The 14753-nt window shown below is 35.4% G+C and overlaps 2 protein-coding genes and 1 non-coding gene across 6 annotated transcripts; 1 reads left to right on the top strand and 2 right to left on the bottom strand.

Moving 5' to 3' along the window:
- Nucleotides 1–296: 296 nt before the first annotated feature.
- Nucleotides 297–6701, bottom strand: LOC141668634 (uncharacterized). Of its 3 annotated transcripts, none has more exons than XM_074475591.1 (19): nt 6315–6701; nt 5337–5374; nt 5199–5221; nt 4767–4873; nt 4619–4670; nt 4447–4531; nt 3308–3398; nt 2793–2846; nt 2642–2709; nt 2476–2538; nt 2150–2205; nt 1996–2069; nt 1765–1857; nt 1577–1678; nt 1385–1465; nt 1219–1307; nt 1104–1119; nt 806–916; nt 297–672 (listed from the first exon to the last, which is right to left on the bottom strand). In XM_074475591.1, exons 1-19 carry the CDS (start codon nt 6429–6431, stop codon nt 613–615), a joined length of 1380 nt encoding a protein of 459 aa, XP_074331692.1. In that variant the 5' UTR covers nt 6432–6701; the 3' UTR covers nt 297–612. The 3 variants fall into 3 exon arrangements, with proteins under 3 accessions (XP_074331692.1, XP_074331690.1, XP_074331691.1); XM_074475589.1 differs by having other exon boundaries at nt 297–714; nt 6315–6697; XM_074475590.1 differs by having other exon boundaries at nt 297–714; nt 2808–2846; nt 6315–6696.
- Nucleotides 6702–8010: 1309 nt separating this feature from the next.
- Nucleotides 8011–8082, top strand: TRNAG-UCC (transfer RNA glycine (anticodon UCC)). The gene has a single exon. It is a non-coding gene; the product is annotated as a tRNA-Gly (tRNA).
- Nucleotides 8083–9653: 1571 nt separating this feature from the next.
- Nucleotides 9654–12722, bottom strand: LOC141666458 (uncharacterized). 2 transcript variants are annotated; one of them, XM_074472479.1, is made up of 2 exons: nt 10915–12721; nt 9654–9965 (listed from the first exon to the last, which is right to left on the bottom strand). In XM_074472479.1, exons 1-2 carry the CDS (start codon nt 12642–12644, stop codon nt 9959–9961), a joined length of 1737 nt encoding a protein of 578 aa, XP_074328580.1. In that variant the 5' UTR covers nt 12645–12721; the 3' UTR covers nt 9654–9958. The 2 variants fall into 2 exon arrangements, with proteins under 2 accessions (XP_074328580.1, XP_074328581.1); XM_074472480.1 differs by lacking the exon at nt 9654–9965 and having other exon boundaries at nt 10911–12722.
- Nucleotides 12723–14753: the final 2031 nt, after the last annotated feature.

Raw genomic sequence — 14753 nt, 5'->3', positions numbered from 1 at the left:
TATGGCACCACATTGTGTTTCCTACTTTGTCAAAACTAAACAAACATGTGGGGAATGTATATGGCACCACATTGTGTTTCCTACTTTGTCAAAACTAAACAAACACGTGTTCCAAGCAAGTTGGCGAGTCCAAAAACCATTATTCCTATGACTAAATGATCCATATTCCATCATATAGGCTTCAGATGAATTCAACAGCCTAAGCTTTTGATACATCTGACTGCACATACCTAACCATCAATCATTAAAGTTGTCACAAGTGATGGTTAATTCCATTCATCTAGTAATAAGAGTAGTAAATTTAAACCCATATCAATTATAGGAATAGGTAAATGGCCAGTACATGTGGGATACAATAAAGGCTAGGTAAGTAAAAGCAGGTAAAATACGTGTTTCACATATCCAGCAAACAGTGAGATTTATATACCATATAGTTCACATCATTATGTTTTCATAGCAGTGAGATTTCTGTCATAGGGTTCACACCTTTCTGTTATAACAGACCTATATATAACATCCGCAACAAAAATGCAGTACATTTCTTTAATCTCCGTGTATTTAGAGAGTTATGTACATGCTCCACCTGAAACCAAACTGATTCACCACTGGCAGCTACTTCCTCTGTCTCTTCTTTTGGGGAGTACCATGGACTTGAGTTTTCATTCCATAATTCTTCACTTGAAAATTCTCAAAAGCATCAGAAACTATTCCAACCTATGTGAATATACATTTAATATTTGCAAGTAAGATGATAGAATGTGTAAATATAGCTTTGGTGTTTAAAAGGATGACATTAACGTCTAACCTTTTCAGGCTTCTTGCAGTACACTCTGACGATCTTATCTTGGTAACACTCGGGCAACAAAAGACTGATTCTTTCATCTCGAATAGGAAATTTTTCCTCACTCACATAGTCCTGGTAAGAATGAAGTGTATTAATCCACTTGGCAAGCAATAAAAAGTAACGTAAAAAGGATTTTCCAGATTTGCAAAAGTAATAGATTTTTAAACATTAACATGTAGGTGTTACACTTTGACATTTCCTAAAAAACAATGGAATGCAAAGGAACTTCAAGCTTCAAAGAAGCAGTAGAAACAAGTACCTTAAAAAAATTGATACTGCAATGCACAAAAAAATAAAACACTGTTAATCAACTCGCAAGAAGGTTAAGTGGCATTTTGATATGCAGAAAAATCATCAGGACATTTATTCTGCACCTTTCTAGAGGATTTTTCCTTCCACGTGTCATATCAATCTTTACATTGCTCACCACAATATCTTCTTCCTTCAGTGAATCGCCAGATTTCTGCCCAAAAGCAACTCAGTGACATCCGGAAAGAGGATACAAGAAAGATCATAAAAAGGTGAAGGTATTAGACAAACCTGTGAACAGATAATATCTTGGGGAGAAACATCTTTGAAGTATTCCAGCTGATCCTTTGGAACAATAAATTCATTGCAGAACTGCAGCCGCAAAAGTAAAATTCATAATACTGTCAAAAGCACCTAACATTATCAAGTAACTTGATTTAGTCCAAACTAATCTTCTCATCATCTAGTTAATATCCTTATTACCTGATAAAGATCTCTTCTACGAATGCGCAAGATCAGATCTCTCGACTCTTTGAGTTCTTCACTTTTAGAAGTTTCAATTTGTTTCATAATTGAATCATCTAACTGCATTTTTTTACATAAATATACAGCATGAGGGCCGTGTAAGATCAAAACCAAATTTGTATCAAGAACATAATAAACTCTACAACCTTCCAGTATTCAGCTGGGTCATCAATGCAGGACAAGATATCAAGGTGATTATTTGCCTTCGTGAGGGCATCAACAAACATGAGTTCTATTGCCTGGAAAGAAAGAGGAAACCTATCAGATGTGATTATTATTATTTCTGGACCGAAAATATGTAAAGAGGCCAAAGATGAAGTGCATGGCCACTTAACAAAGAAAGCATTTGAAATGATATAAATTAGTAACGTAAATACCTTCACTTTTGCATGCGTATAGACTGTTCTATGCAAATCAGCACGGGAGGAGAAAAGCTTGTGCATTGTAAGATCTGGACGTATACCAACCAAAATCTTAAGAATGCAGCCATTATGGACATAATTAGAAAAACAAAGTTTTAACTGTACTAACATTCTTTGGCGCGATAACATATCTCGTCACCTATGACCCGCATGGTGTCCAGAGGTCTGCAAGTTGATGAATTGAAATATTTAAAATAAGTTAGCAGTTCTATATTCTAGCTACAAAAATAATTTAAAACATAATAAGAGAAATTGATTAAAATATAGGTACTACCAGAAATAAGACAAAACATATCATTAAGAGTTTTAAGATAATCATCTGGAGAGTACTTTTTAAGAAGTAAACTAAACATTGTGCTCGGAGTTAAGACAATTGACTGGAGAGTTAGCGTGCTTTAAATTTCTATATAAAGGAACTCGTAACAGTTCACAAACCTGTCAAACCGGAAACTGGATGTCAGACCACAAGCCCGAGAGTCTCGAACAATGTAATCGAATCTGTAAATATTAGAGTTATTCAAAATCTTATCTTACAAGATGTGTGACTAAGTGAATTATCTAGTAAAAGGTACGTGGAGGTGATATTTGGATATAAGCATACTTGTCAACATCTATTCCATTTCGACCATTAGCAACAATGTCATACAGAAAGCGTTTCTCTTTCAAACTCTGCACAAGGAAAATCATGAATAAAAGAATATTGACCACGATATACTTGAAGGGCTGAATATGATGTTTTTCAGGACATTTACATTGTCCGCACTTACTGTTGATGAGGTATCCTCAGACCCCGCAACAATCATCTCCTGAAAGTACAATAAAGTTCTCTCAGCAAAACAGAGGAAACAAATTAAAAACGTGGCTAGTTTTTGTCAAACCATGCTCAATACTTTTCGTTCATATTTGTCAGTTTTTGATAGCCCATTTGGTCTTTCATTGACAACTTCTGCTTTACTTTACGAGAAAATTATAACCTTAATATGTTTAAGAACCACGTATAACAAACTAAAAATACAGGTAAGTATAAATGACAATGTCTGCAATTGTTTTTTAGGAATGCTATAATAATTATAGAATCAAGTTTTAGTCTGATCAAATATCCTCACGCGGGTGCAAATATCCACCAATAGTTGGTCAAAAAATCAAGTCCTTAAGATGAGATAACAAGATATGAGTGTTACGAGAAGGGGGGTCTGGAATCTGGAGTACAATAGAAGATTCAAGAAAAGATTGTAAGAAGATATTGATCAGACACAAGAACGTCAACCTTCACTTTCTTCTGAACATCAGAACCAATTTCGATGTTGTGCTCATCAACAAGGAAGTCAATCATCTTTAAAGACATTTCCTCATGAGACCTACAAATATCATTCAGATCGATAGTGTTCTAAAAAATTAACTGTCAAAATGAAGGCTAAATAAATATGACAGGACTGATACAAAATAAGAGAGATTTGGAATGAATATAGTAAATTCATACTTTAAATAGCAACACTATTACAAGCAAGGCACCACCAGTTTAAGCTAAATTGGAGTAACTTATATGTTGTGAGCTAGACATTATGAGATCCAAATCTTCACTACAGTAGGGCGACAAGTAAAGCACAGCAAGACCAGGCAAAATATTGATATCACAAAAAGCAAACACCCGATCCCTTTCATGCATACAAAGATTTAAATAATCTAAATACTTAATTTTTTTAATCCAATTCATTGTCAATAATCCAAAAAAAAACCTATATATGAAAAGAAAAACTTGAGCCAGTACATGAGGAGGAAACTGTTATTGTATAGCTCTAAACAGTTAAGGCTACTTTCCTATTGAAGCTGCAGCTAGGCATACAATTTAAAATTTCCAATTAACAAGTGAAGTGACCAAAGGTGAACACATGAGATCCGAGCAGTTCATTTGCAAGTTCCTTGTACAAAATTGGCTATACCTTAGATTTGTGCATATCATGTTGCAGCAAGTTGTATAACAGACAAAAGTTCAACCTAGAACTACTTCCAATATTTCACTGACTAGATGATGCTAGTGCAACTTTTAGTCATACGAAAGGTTTTTTTTCCTGTAGCAGATCATACAAGCTGCAATTGTTTGACTGATCTAAGCAATTAACTCTTTGATAGAGAGTTGAACAAACCAACTCTTCTGAACAATGAATTAAGATCCACTGATCTATCAAGAGATGAGTACATTAGAAATAGATTGCTCAGGATTAGTCTTGTGTTAAATATTTTGCTATGATAACCTCCATTTAAAGTTGAGGCACAAAAAAGAAACAAATAATGTGTTTAAGGAAGTTCAGTCATTTAAGCAAAATCTCATTTCTGCCCTAATATTTTTAACTTTAAATTACTTCTAATTTTGTAATCAAGTGAAATGCATTGACGACAGCTGATTACCATTTGTTGTTATTAAGGACCTTGGGAAGAAACTCTTTCTCAAAAAGGTGACTAAATGGCCCATGGCCCACATCATGTAGCAGCCCTAGGCAAAGAATTGATGAGAGTAGGATTAGAAGGAAGTTTCCACAGTCCACACAAAGTAACGGCACAATAAGCAATAATAAATTACCAGCAAGTTTTACAGTCTGTATATCAAACTTATCAATGCCTAGTTCAGAGCCCTGAAAAAGTAGTGTGTAGACATGATGGTCAAACTACAACATAAACCATGCTACAGACAACGAAAGTGATCACATCAGCTAGATAGTTTAGCATGCCTGGTCAATATTGATCTTGTGAATAGTTTCACCAGCCAGCCAGTACACTCCTAGTGAATGCTCAAACCTAGAATGCACTGCCCCTGGATAAACCAGGTATGTGAGACCTGCAACACGAGCAACATGATTCAGTGACCTACTTCAAAAACTTCAGCAATGCGATAGGATAGTGGCACTGGTAAATTGAACACCAGAATTAATACATTTCACCTAAATAAAGAATCTATATCAATACAAGTCATATACAGCAAAATACTTTTATCAATGTTTTAGTAATCCTCTTCGATTATGTACAGTATTTAGCTCAGTTAAATGCTAAAGAAGTAGTAAAAAGGTTGTATATATAATTTAACAAAAAAAAAGGTTGTATATATAAAAATCACCCACAACTAATTGTTGTAACATATATTAACAAACACAAATTCATCTTACCTAGTTGTTTCAGGTCACGAAGTCTGCAATATCCAGAAAATTCACAATACACAGCAGTAATTAGAGTAAATGAAAGCACTGCAACTCCAGCAGAAAACTTGCATATATAGAAGTGACTTTTAAAAATAATGAACTTGCCTCTGGAACTGTTCAGTGTCAACAAACTTCAAAGAGAGCTGTAATACACAGAAGAAAAGAAAATGATCAATTATGATCCAGTTCTCCAATTCGCTAAAACTACATTGTAAATTTGTAATGCAGTCCAGTTATTCCACATTATCCATAGAATTAATTAAGCTTGCTTTAGAAATGATAATAAAATCGTAGATGTCGGTGTAATAACGAAGTCTTAACTACAAAAAGCAAACTCGATGTTGAATCTCGACGTCTATTAGCTGATATGTGCTTAAAACAAAGCACGAGACAGAACAGACAGTATCTGAATCATATCAACGCATTTAGTTGATGAACTAGTTATAGTATATCCAAATCATCCATTTAAAACAAATCTAATCCTTATCTAGCTCCGTGCTCACTTATTTCAATAATAGAGAATCTATTATAGCAAATTCTCCTCTTGTAGAATCATAATTTGAATTCAAAAACAAGATCACAGAGAATTTCACAAAATGATGCATAATCAATGGTATTGTGTTTCTAAGCCTTATCGAACACAAGGCACGTGTAAACAACAAATCAACTAGTCATAAACGAGATTAACGAAATAAAACAAATAAATTCTTCATCTAGCTCCGTGCTCACTTGTTTCAATAACAGAGAATCTATGATAGCATATTCTCTTGTAGAATCATAATTTGAATTCAAAAACAAGTTCAAGGAGAATTTCACGAAACGATGCATAATCAACACAGCGATTGCGTTTCTAAGCCCTATCGAACACAACGCACGCATAAACAAACAAAATCAACTAGTCTTAAACGAGATTAACGAGATAAACTTGTAAAATGCAAATTAAAACAACATAATCAACAGGATATACTCTATTTGATGAAATTACGAATAAAAACTATACAGCGAGCATGAAAATGAGAATTTATATGCTGATATAATTATACATTAATGTAAAATACATAAATGAGATTGAAGGAGACATACAGGATCGAGATAAATGTTTCCGTGAACGTTATCGTGAACTTGCTTGGTAACACGGCGGTCCGTCATAGAAGAGTCGTAGAGATAGCGCGGATACACGTCGTCGTTGAGAGCTCCCATTGATTGCTTGAATGAATGAGAAGAATGTTCTGGAAACTATGTAGTGGAGTAGCTAGGGTTTAAGTTGAGAGAGAGAGAGAGCGAGAGAGAGAGAGAGAGAGAGAGAGAGAGAGAGAGAGAGAGAGAGAGAGAGAGAGAGAGATGGAGTCTGTTAGAGAGGGAAGTTGAGTGTTGGAGTGGGTTTAAATAGTGAAAAATTTGGTAGCAGGCGCAGCAGAGTTGCTTGCTGCTCTTCGTGCCTCAAGTTTGTGGCGAATTGGTGATAGCGAGTACAACCGCCAATTTATTCTGTTTTTTTTTTTAATTTTTAACTAGTTTATAAAGTTGCGCTCCGCAGCGGTATTATAAAATATTTTTTTGTTTTTATTTTTATTTTATCTGATCTTAATATTCTAAAATTATGAATAATAAATAATGAATAAATATAAAAATTTCAGAAATTTAAAAATCCGTTTTACGCTGTTTTCTTTTCCTTTATATAATTATATTGATTTTTAATTAGATACGCCTCTAATTATAAAAAAACCGGGAATCGATATTAGTCGATATATACACCTAATAAGTTACGGTGATCATCCAATTATTAATAAGTGACCATTTAATCTAATAAATAGATGCATATTTACCGGCAAGTAACATAAAATTTAATTTTTATCAGTTTTTTCCCCAATTTTTGACCATTTAATCGATGAAATTATTAATTTGCTAATTTCTGACTTATTTTTAAAAAATCTTTATTTAAATCAGTTTTCACTTAACTGAGATGGAGACCATTTATCTAGTGATAATCGTACCCGTCAAATTTTTAGAACAAATATTATGAATTACTTGTTTATTTCCTTCCTACCGTGCAAGTTACTCTTTCGAAATAATAGTAAAATTTGAACTATACAGACATGCAAGAGAATGATATTATGCACTCCGTTTTAAATTATATGGTTAATCTTAAAAATATAAATTTGAGATAAAATTTGAAAACGTAAAATTACATTGAAAATTAAAGTGGACATTAATTTAAAATAATTTTTTACACTCCACCTGAATTGTACGATACAAATTAAATAAATGGGGGTGGAAGAACTCGAATCCGAGTCTTTCCCTATATCGAGCTCTGATACCATGTTAAGTAACTATTTCATCTAAAAGCCTAAGGAGGTAAAGAAAAACCCGAACAAAATTTTATACTCATTAATATTTTTTTTGTCAAAGTGAACATGTAATTTAAAACGGAGTGAAAACATTTTGATTTTTTGTTTTTATAATTATTTAACTTCCGGTGGAATTGACGTTTTAGAGTATAGTGTGCATAAATATAATTAAATGCTTTGGGTTTGACTATTGATCTGACATTGATTCTAGATAGGACTAGTGCAAGTCCACTTTAAGTGTAGTGTCAGTTACTGTGTTTGCACAAGTAATGACGTTGTAAATTGAATTGAATTTGTTAGCAGTAAGACTAAGGAGAAACGTAGAAGTTGAGTTAAGTTATTTGAAGCTATGTCGTCAAGCCAAAGAGAATAACCAAACTGGTCAGCCGTCTTCAGATTCTAGTCTTTACTCACGAAACTAATGTCATTCTGCGTTTGTAGTCCAACGGTTAGGATAATTGCCTTCCAAGCAATAGACCCGGGTTCGACTCCCGGCAAACGCATTTTTCTTTTTACATATTGCGGGTAACTTTGATTTTCACCATCTCGGGATAATTTTTCATTTCTATAATTCGGGTACTTTGTTGTCCTATTACCCTTGCAAAATCATTTTTTTAGCTGCAAAAACACACACCTCTGTCATATTAAATTACAGATTCTTTAACAAAATTTAAAACCTACTGTTAAGACAATCATCATATGCCGCTCAGTCCATGTAGGGTTGAGATCATAGGTTCAAAATCAACTTCACCTTATCCCAGGCTCTTGTGTGAGCAGAAAATAGAAGTACACATATTCCTCTGGCGCTAAAGGCTCTGCTTCTATTGTTCAAACATGTGGCCATGGTTTTCATTTTACTAGAGACAACCGTTCAAAGAAGTCCGTAGATATTTTCCGCGGAAAGAGGAAAAGCCCTTCCGCGCAGCTAAAAAATTTTCTTTAAAACTGGGCCCTTGAAATATAGATCCGATGCCACTGGAGTAGTATTTTGATAAAGCTTATCTAACACACGATTGCTAGGGAACAGGACCCATCTACTAAAGCTATTAATCCCTAACAATCGTGTGTTAGATAAGCCATATCTAACAAACTGTTCCAGAACCCTTAGATCAATATTTCAAGTGTCCAGATGTAAGGAAACTTTTTTAGTATTCCGCAGATATTTTCTGCGGAAGAGCTTTTCTCCCATCCGCGGATATTTTCCACGAAAAGGGAAAAACCCTTCCGCAGATTCCGCGGAAGGCTAAAAAATTTTCTTTAAATCCGACGCCTCTTGAAATATAAATCTGACGCCTCTTGAGTAGTATGTTAGATAAAACTTATCTAACACACGATTGCTAGGGAACATGACCCATCTACTAAGGGTGTTATTCACTAACAATCGTGTGTTAGATAAGCCATATCTAACACACTATTTCAGAACCCTTAGATCAATATTTGACACTATTCTAGAACCCTTAGATCAATATTTCAAGAGCCCAGATGTAAGGAAACTTTTTTAGCCGCGTAAGGGCTTTTCCTTTAAATCTGGTCCCTTAAAATATAGATTCGACGCCCTTGGAGTAGTATGTTAGATAAAACTTATCTAACACACGATTGCTAGGGAACATGACCCATTTACTAAAATCTTTTGGAAAATGGATTTCATTCAGTTTCGATAACCAAAAAATTGATTTTATTGGAATCCAAGACATTCAAATACTCAAATACTCGTGTAAATTTGAGAATTCAAATTCACAACTCAATTCATGTCATCTAAAATCTATAGTTTGTAATGAATTACTCCCTCCATCCTTTTCAATTGTTTACGTTTTTTAGAGAATGTCCGACACGTATTTTAAGGTGCATATAAAGTATAGTTATGTAATTTTTTTTTATAATTTTGTTTTTCTGAATAAAAATTAAAACATTCAACTTTTATTCAGAAAAAGAAAATTGTAAAAATAAGTTACATAACTATACTTTTTATGCACCTTAAAATGTGTGCCGGATACTTCCTCAGAAATGTAAACAATTGGAAGGGACTGAGGGAGTACATTTTTTCAAACACAAATTTAAGAAATTATCCCATAACTGATCTGGTGAAAAAAAAATAGCAAAACTGACTGAAACAAAGTTTAATTGTGACATGTCTGCATAATATTCTCATACATTCATTATACAACTGGATGAACACATGAAGTTGAGATTATGATCAAAATTCCTCAAATTTTGCCATGGTTGGAAATTTTGCATCGGTCCCTCTATATCGTTGAAAGATCCACAGCAAAAAATATACTGATAGTGTAACTTCATGTGTCATTCAAACTCTAAAGGCATACTCCATATGTGTAAGCTCATCTGTCAGTCATCAACCCAGCTGCATCTATACTGATGCGCTCAGTCCCTGAAAGCATAACAAGTATAAGAATTAGCCTCAGCAAACAATTTAAACTCCTTTAAAACATGCAACACACAAAAAAATGATATCCAATCAGACAAACATGCAAGGTATCCCCCTCCTTCCCCCGCCAGCTTCACACTCTAGGGGAGTTACAAAGTAATTCAAAAAAATATGCAAATCCAATCTTAAAATCTAAGTACATAACTTAGAGATTAGTATTTCAAAATCGAAGCCAGCAACACTACAACATTGCTGGATGAAAAGACATGCATTAGAATTCTAACTGTACATGTCTGCTACTTAAACTCAAGAAAACAGCATACAAATTATAGAAAACTCACTGCTTTTATGGTAAGGGTGCGCGAGATCAGGGGAAATAATATCAATCATATAAACAACGATCTCTGAACAAGCCAAGACTAGCACCCTTCCACGAAAAATCCGAGAGCATTAATATTTCAAACTAATCGAGTATAAGCAGGGCTCTAGATTGTTAGGGAGGTTACATCAGGAACAATACAGAGAACAATTATCTAATTTTAAGACCACTACATGCACATTCTACAACTAAACTACAGAAAGATCTGTGTCTAGTTTCCTATTACTACTTTCTGAATTCATTTAATGTACGTACCAATAGCCTTTAGTACTTGATACAAAAAGCTAAGCGCCTTTATCTTTGTATACTTACCATTTACCAAGCACTCATTATTACCATGTACCTTAACTATAACTAGTACGGTCAACCTACTTGAGTAATAGCCTAACATGAGGATTCAGAAGAAGCCTAAAAGGATTACAATCAGGAGACAATACCATAATTCACAGGAGACCTCTCACAAACAGCAGCGAGACAACTATCTAATTCTAAATCAAGCCAGACAAGACATAGTCACATAGCAACGCAAACATGGTATTTATTAGTGGTAATTAGAGATATCGAATATCTTACCAGTACTTGATTAAGCCATCCCATCCGCAGGTAGCAACCTTACTTTGCTCCAATGGATGCCATTCACAACCTATAGTAACTCCCTCGTGGCACTTAAGAGTTTTAAAGACTTTGCAACTTTTCCAATCCCAAAACCAGCACTTGCCCTCACCATCTCCTGACATAACAAAACGTCCATCCGGCGAGAAATTGACTTGACAAGCATACCCAGCAATGACATGTCCTGCAAACCTCTTTTTCTTATTAAGCTGGAATCTTTCTCTAGTGCTATAAATAAGAATTTGGTTGTCTAAACTCTGTGCTGCAAGCCAATTTGTATTCGGATGTAAAGATATGGACGGCATAGAATGCATGTGAGGTTCACTAATGTACTTTATAACCACAGGGATTCCATATTCCCAAACCCGAAGAGACTTGTCATCACTAGAAGTAACAAATCTTCTGTTATTATCAACAAACGTAATCGTATTAACAGCCCCCAAATGCTGATCATACTCCTGAGTAATCTGTCCGCTACTCATATCCCATTGAACAATCTTCTTATCACTCATACCCGCCAATAAAATATTCTGCTTATCATCATCAGGATTAAGCTTCACAACATACGGAATCTTCCCAGTTGAAAACGTAGATATCACCTGTCCTGTCTCCGTATCCCAATACTTAATATTCTTATCGTAACTCGCAGTCAAAAACTTAGTCCCATCATTACAAAACGAAATATCCCTAACCGCTTTCGAATGCCCCATATAAGTCCTCAAACACTTCCCCGAATTAAAAACATCCCAAATCTTCACCTTACTATCCATCCCAGCCGACAAAATCAAATGCCCATACTTCGGGAAAAACCTAATAGCCGACACTCCTTTCGTATGTCCACTCCAAGTATGCACCAATCGTTTCGGAATATAACAATGCTCATTACTCGCTTTAGCATCCTTAGGAGGCGCAATCCACGACCTCCCTTGATAATCCCTTTCCTCCTTTCCATGAAAGGTACTCTTATCCGCCACAACCTCAGCCTTATCCTTCTTCCCATCCTTCTCCTCCCCTTTCTTCTTCGCATACTCCTCAGCATACTTCTTCTGCTCTTCCGTTAACTCCGTCTCAATTTCCCCCTTCTTCCCGGACCACGGACTCTTCCTATTCCTCTTCAACCACTCCTCCGTCGACGGATCATCAATTCCCTCACCTACATTATCATTCCCCTCCGCTTCCGCTTCTTTCTTCTTCTCCAATTTCCTCTTCTTCTGCTCCCGTTGCGAAATATTATAAACCGAAACCGCGTTATTCTCCCTCACCGCATCCAAATCCCCTACATAATTACTCCCAATCCCGCCCGACGGATCAGCAGCGTACCCGTACTTATAAAACGTATTATACTGCTCATCGAAAAGAAACGGTTCAATCGCAGCGTCTTCGACAAACCCTAGCTTATGATTACGCATACCTTGGGCAATTCCATCTTTAGCGTAGGGATGAGCGGGACCTACAATTGGGGCCCAGAGCTGATCGTAAGTGGGATTGTAATTGACGACGTGTTGGGTCGGGTCGAGTGGCTTGGTGGAAAGCGGGTTAGAGGAGATGGAGAGAGCGAGGCTTGTGTCGTCGACTTGCGGGGCGGCGGATTTGGGGCGGATGGAGAAGCGGATTGGGGAGGAATTAGGGCTTGAGTTGTCGGAATTGTTGTCGTCGTCGGTAGGCTCTGCGTATGATTTTAAGAGATCCATAGAGATTTTGAGAGAGAGAGAGAGATAAAGAAACCCTAGGATTTAGATTTGGGTGTTTTTGTTGATGTGCTCGAGTTTTGTTTAAATAATTTTGGGTTCCAAGTTGGGTTTAAATTTTATTTGTTATTAGATAATATTTTGGTCAATTTGATTTGTTTTCAGATTATTATTTGTTCAATTTGTCGTTTAATTTTTTTTAAGTGGGGTGTAACGGTTGATTTGGTCGATTTTTAATGATCAAATCGTGTCGGACTATATATAATGATTTTAAATTGGATCAGATTATTTGAAATTTGTGATCGAACCAGATCAGATCGCAGTTTAACGGTTCGGTCCGGTGAGTAATGGTTTAAAACCTAATTAAATACATAAATGTCAAAAAATTATTACTTTTTAAACTTTAGATATAACTATTACATATAAAATTCTAATATAAAAATATTAAATTATAAAATAAACATATCTAAGTATAATATATATTGTTGGAAAATGTGGGTATTGAGCCCCATATTGTCAAGTCATTTTGAGCCGTTCTTGAGTGGGTGTCGCTTGGAGTATATTCTCCTCCGTGAGGGCTTTCCGAGACACTTTGAAACACTCAAAATGGTTAAGGGATGAATGAGATACGATCATTCAAAGTTGGTCCCTTGAAGGTGGAATTCTAAATGTGAAAACTTGTATCCCACATTGAAATGGAAAAGAGGTTTCCATTGTTTTATATAGCACAACACTCTAGTAGTGTTTAAAAATGTTAGTAAGGTGTTGCTCCATCTCCTACGTGCGCGCGGGGGGTGCAAATTGTGGGATTTCGAGAGGTAATTCGAGGCTTATGAAGCCTTCGGGCTTGCCCGCGTGTGCGGACACGAATGTAGCAGAAAATTGGCCCGAATAATCACGGACTAGTTTTGCTAATTTTCCACTGGGCTTGGGCTTTTAAATAAATATTCATTATTCAGTATTTATTTTATAAAATACGAATATGAATTGATTTGACAGTTATAATTTGATTCAATTACGGATAATGATTGACTCTCGAATTAAATTTAATTAACGCGTTTAATTAAATAAGAGAAGTAGTGCACACGTTTCTCTAAGCCTATATATTTTCGTTATAGGGTTTAGGGTTTTAGATACTCAGAAAACACAGCCGTCTCTAAACACAAACCATATTCTTCTCTCTCTCATCGGTGATAGTTTCTTGCTCTGTTCTAGCTCGTCGGAGGTGCCGTTTGTACAACGACACCGTCTTCTCGTTTTATCCTGGGAGGCTGTCGGCTCGCACATACGGTGAGAGGTGAAATAGCTTTAAGGAAACAGTTCCTTTCAACTCGACTCGAGAACCCTCTCATATCCTTATCTCTTTCGTTTACTTTTCTGGTTTACGCAGTTATACTCGCACACTGTTATTCACACACACTGCTTTTGTTGTAAGTATTAATCGTAGATTGTATTCACACACACACACACACACATATATATATATATATATATTGGGGAAAGAGAAATAAAGATTGACCGCGTAAGACGTGGCAATGTTCAATTGAGTTTGAATATGATGGTTTTAAATCTCGCGCGTGATATGACACTAGATAGGGCTGATCGGAGACGGCATATTAGAGTAGTTGAGGCTGGATCTCATGACTTATATCAGGTTCGGTCGTAAAGTTTCGTGTACAACTATGTTGATAAATGATTTTCTTTATAAGACAAAAGTGTAGAAGCTCGGATTTCGATAGACATTGATGTGGATTGTTCACATGTAAGTTTCTATGTGAAATATGTCATGGGCTCAGGTATCGCAAATATACATATTTATATTGTCATACACTAAGCTTGGGATTTTCACGGATATAGTCTCCGTATTTTTCGAAATAGGGGCAGGACTGCATATTTATTACCTTTCTCAGACCTGCTATAAGCAGGTTATACTAGTATGTTTGGTTTATTCAGAAAAATGATATAAATTTATTATAAATATATTACTATATATTGAAATAGTTCGTTTTGAAGATAAAATTTGGGTTGAAACACAAATAACGGTGTTTATTCATATCAAATTTAAACCAAGTTAAACCGCAAAAAATATCGGAAAAACAGTTTGATCGGTTT

This window comes from Apium graveolens, chromosome 6 (assembly GCF_009905375.1).
Source record: "Apium graveolens cultivar Ventura chromosome 6, ASM990537v1, whole genome shotgun sequence".
NCBI lineage: Eukaryota > Viridiplantae > Streptophyta > Magnoliopsida > Apiales > Apiaceae > Apium > Apium graveolens.
The sequence above is the reverse complement of the archived record's forward strand: the minus strand, read 5'-3'. Positions and strand labels throughout refer to the sequence as shown.

Bases quoted from the DNA above. Each gene is read 5' to 3' on its own strand.
- LOC141666458 (XM_074472479.1), bottom strand. From the start codon at position 12,644: ATGGATCTCTTAAAATCATACGCAGAGCCTACCGACGACGACAACAAT.
- LOC141668634 (XM_074475589.1), bottom strand. From the start codon at position 6,431: ATGGGAGCTCTCAACGACGACGTGTATCCGCGCTATCTCTACGACTCT. The intron at 4,532-4,618 runs GTAATTTATTAT...TTCTTTGCCTAG, and splicing joins ACAGACTGTAAAACTTGCTG to GGCTGCTACATGATGTGGGC. The intron at 2,710-2,792 runs GTAAATGTCCTG...TTCCTTGTGCAG, and splicing joins CAACAGTAAGTGCGGACAAT to AGTTTGAAAGAGAAACGCTT.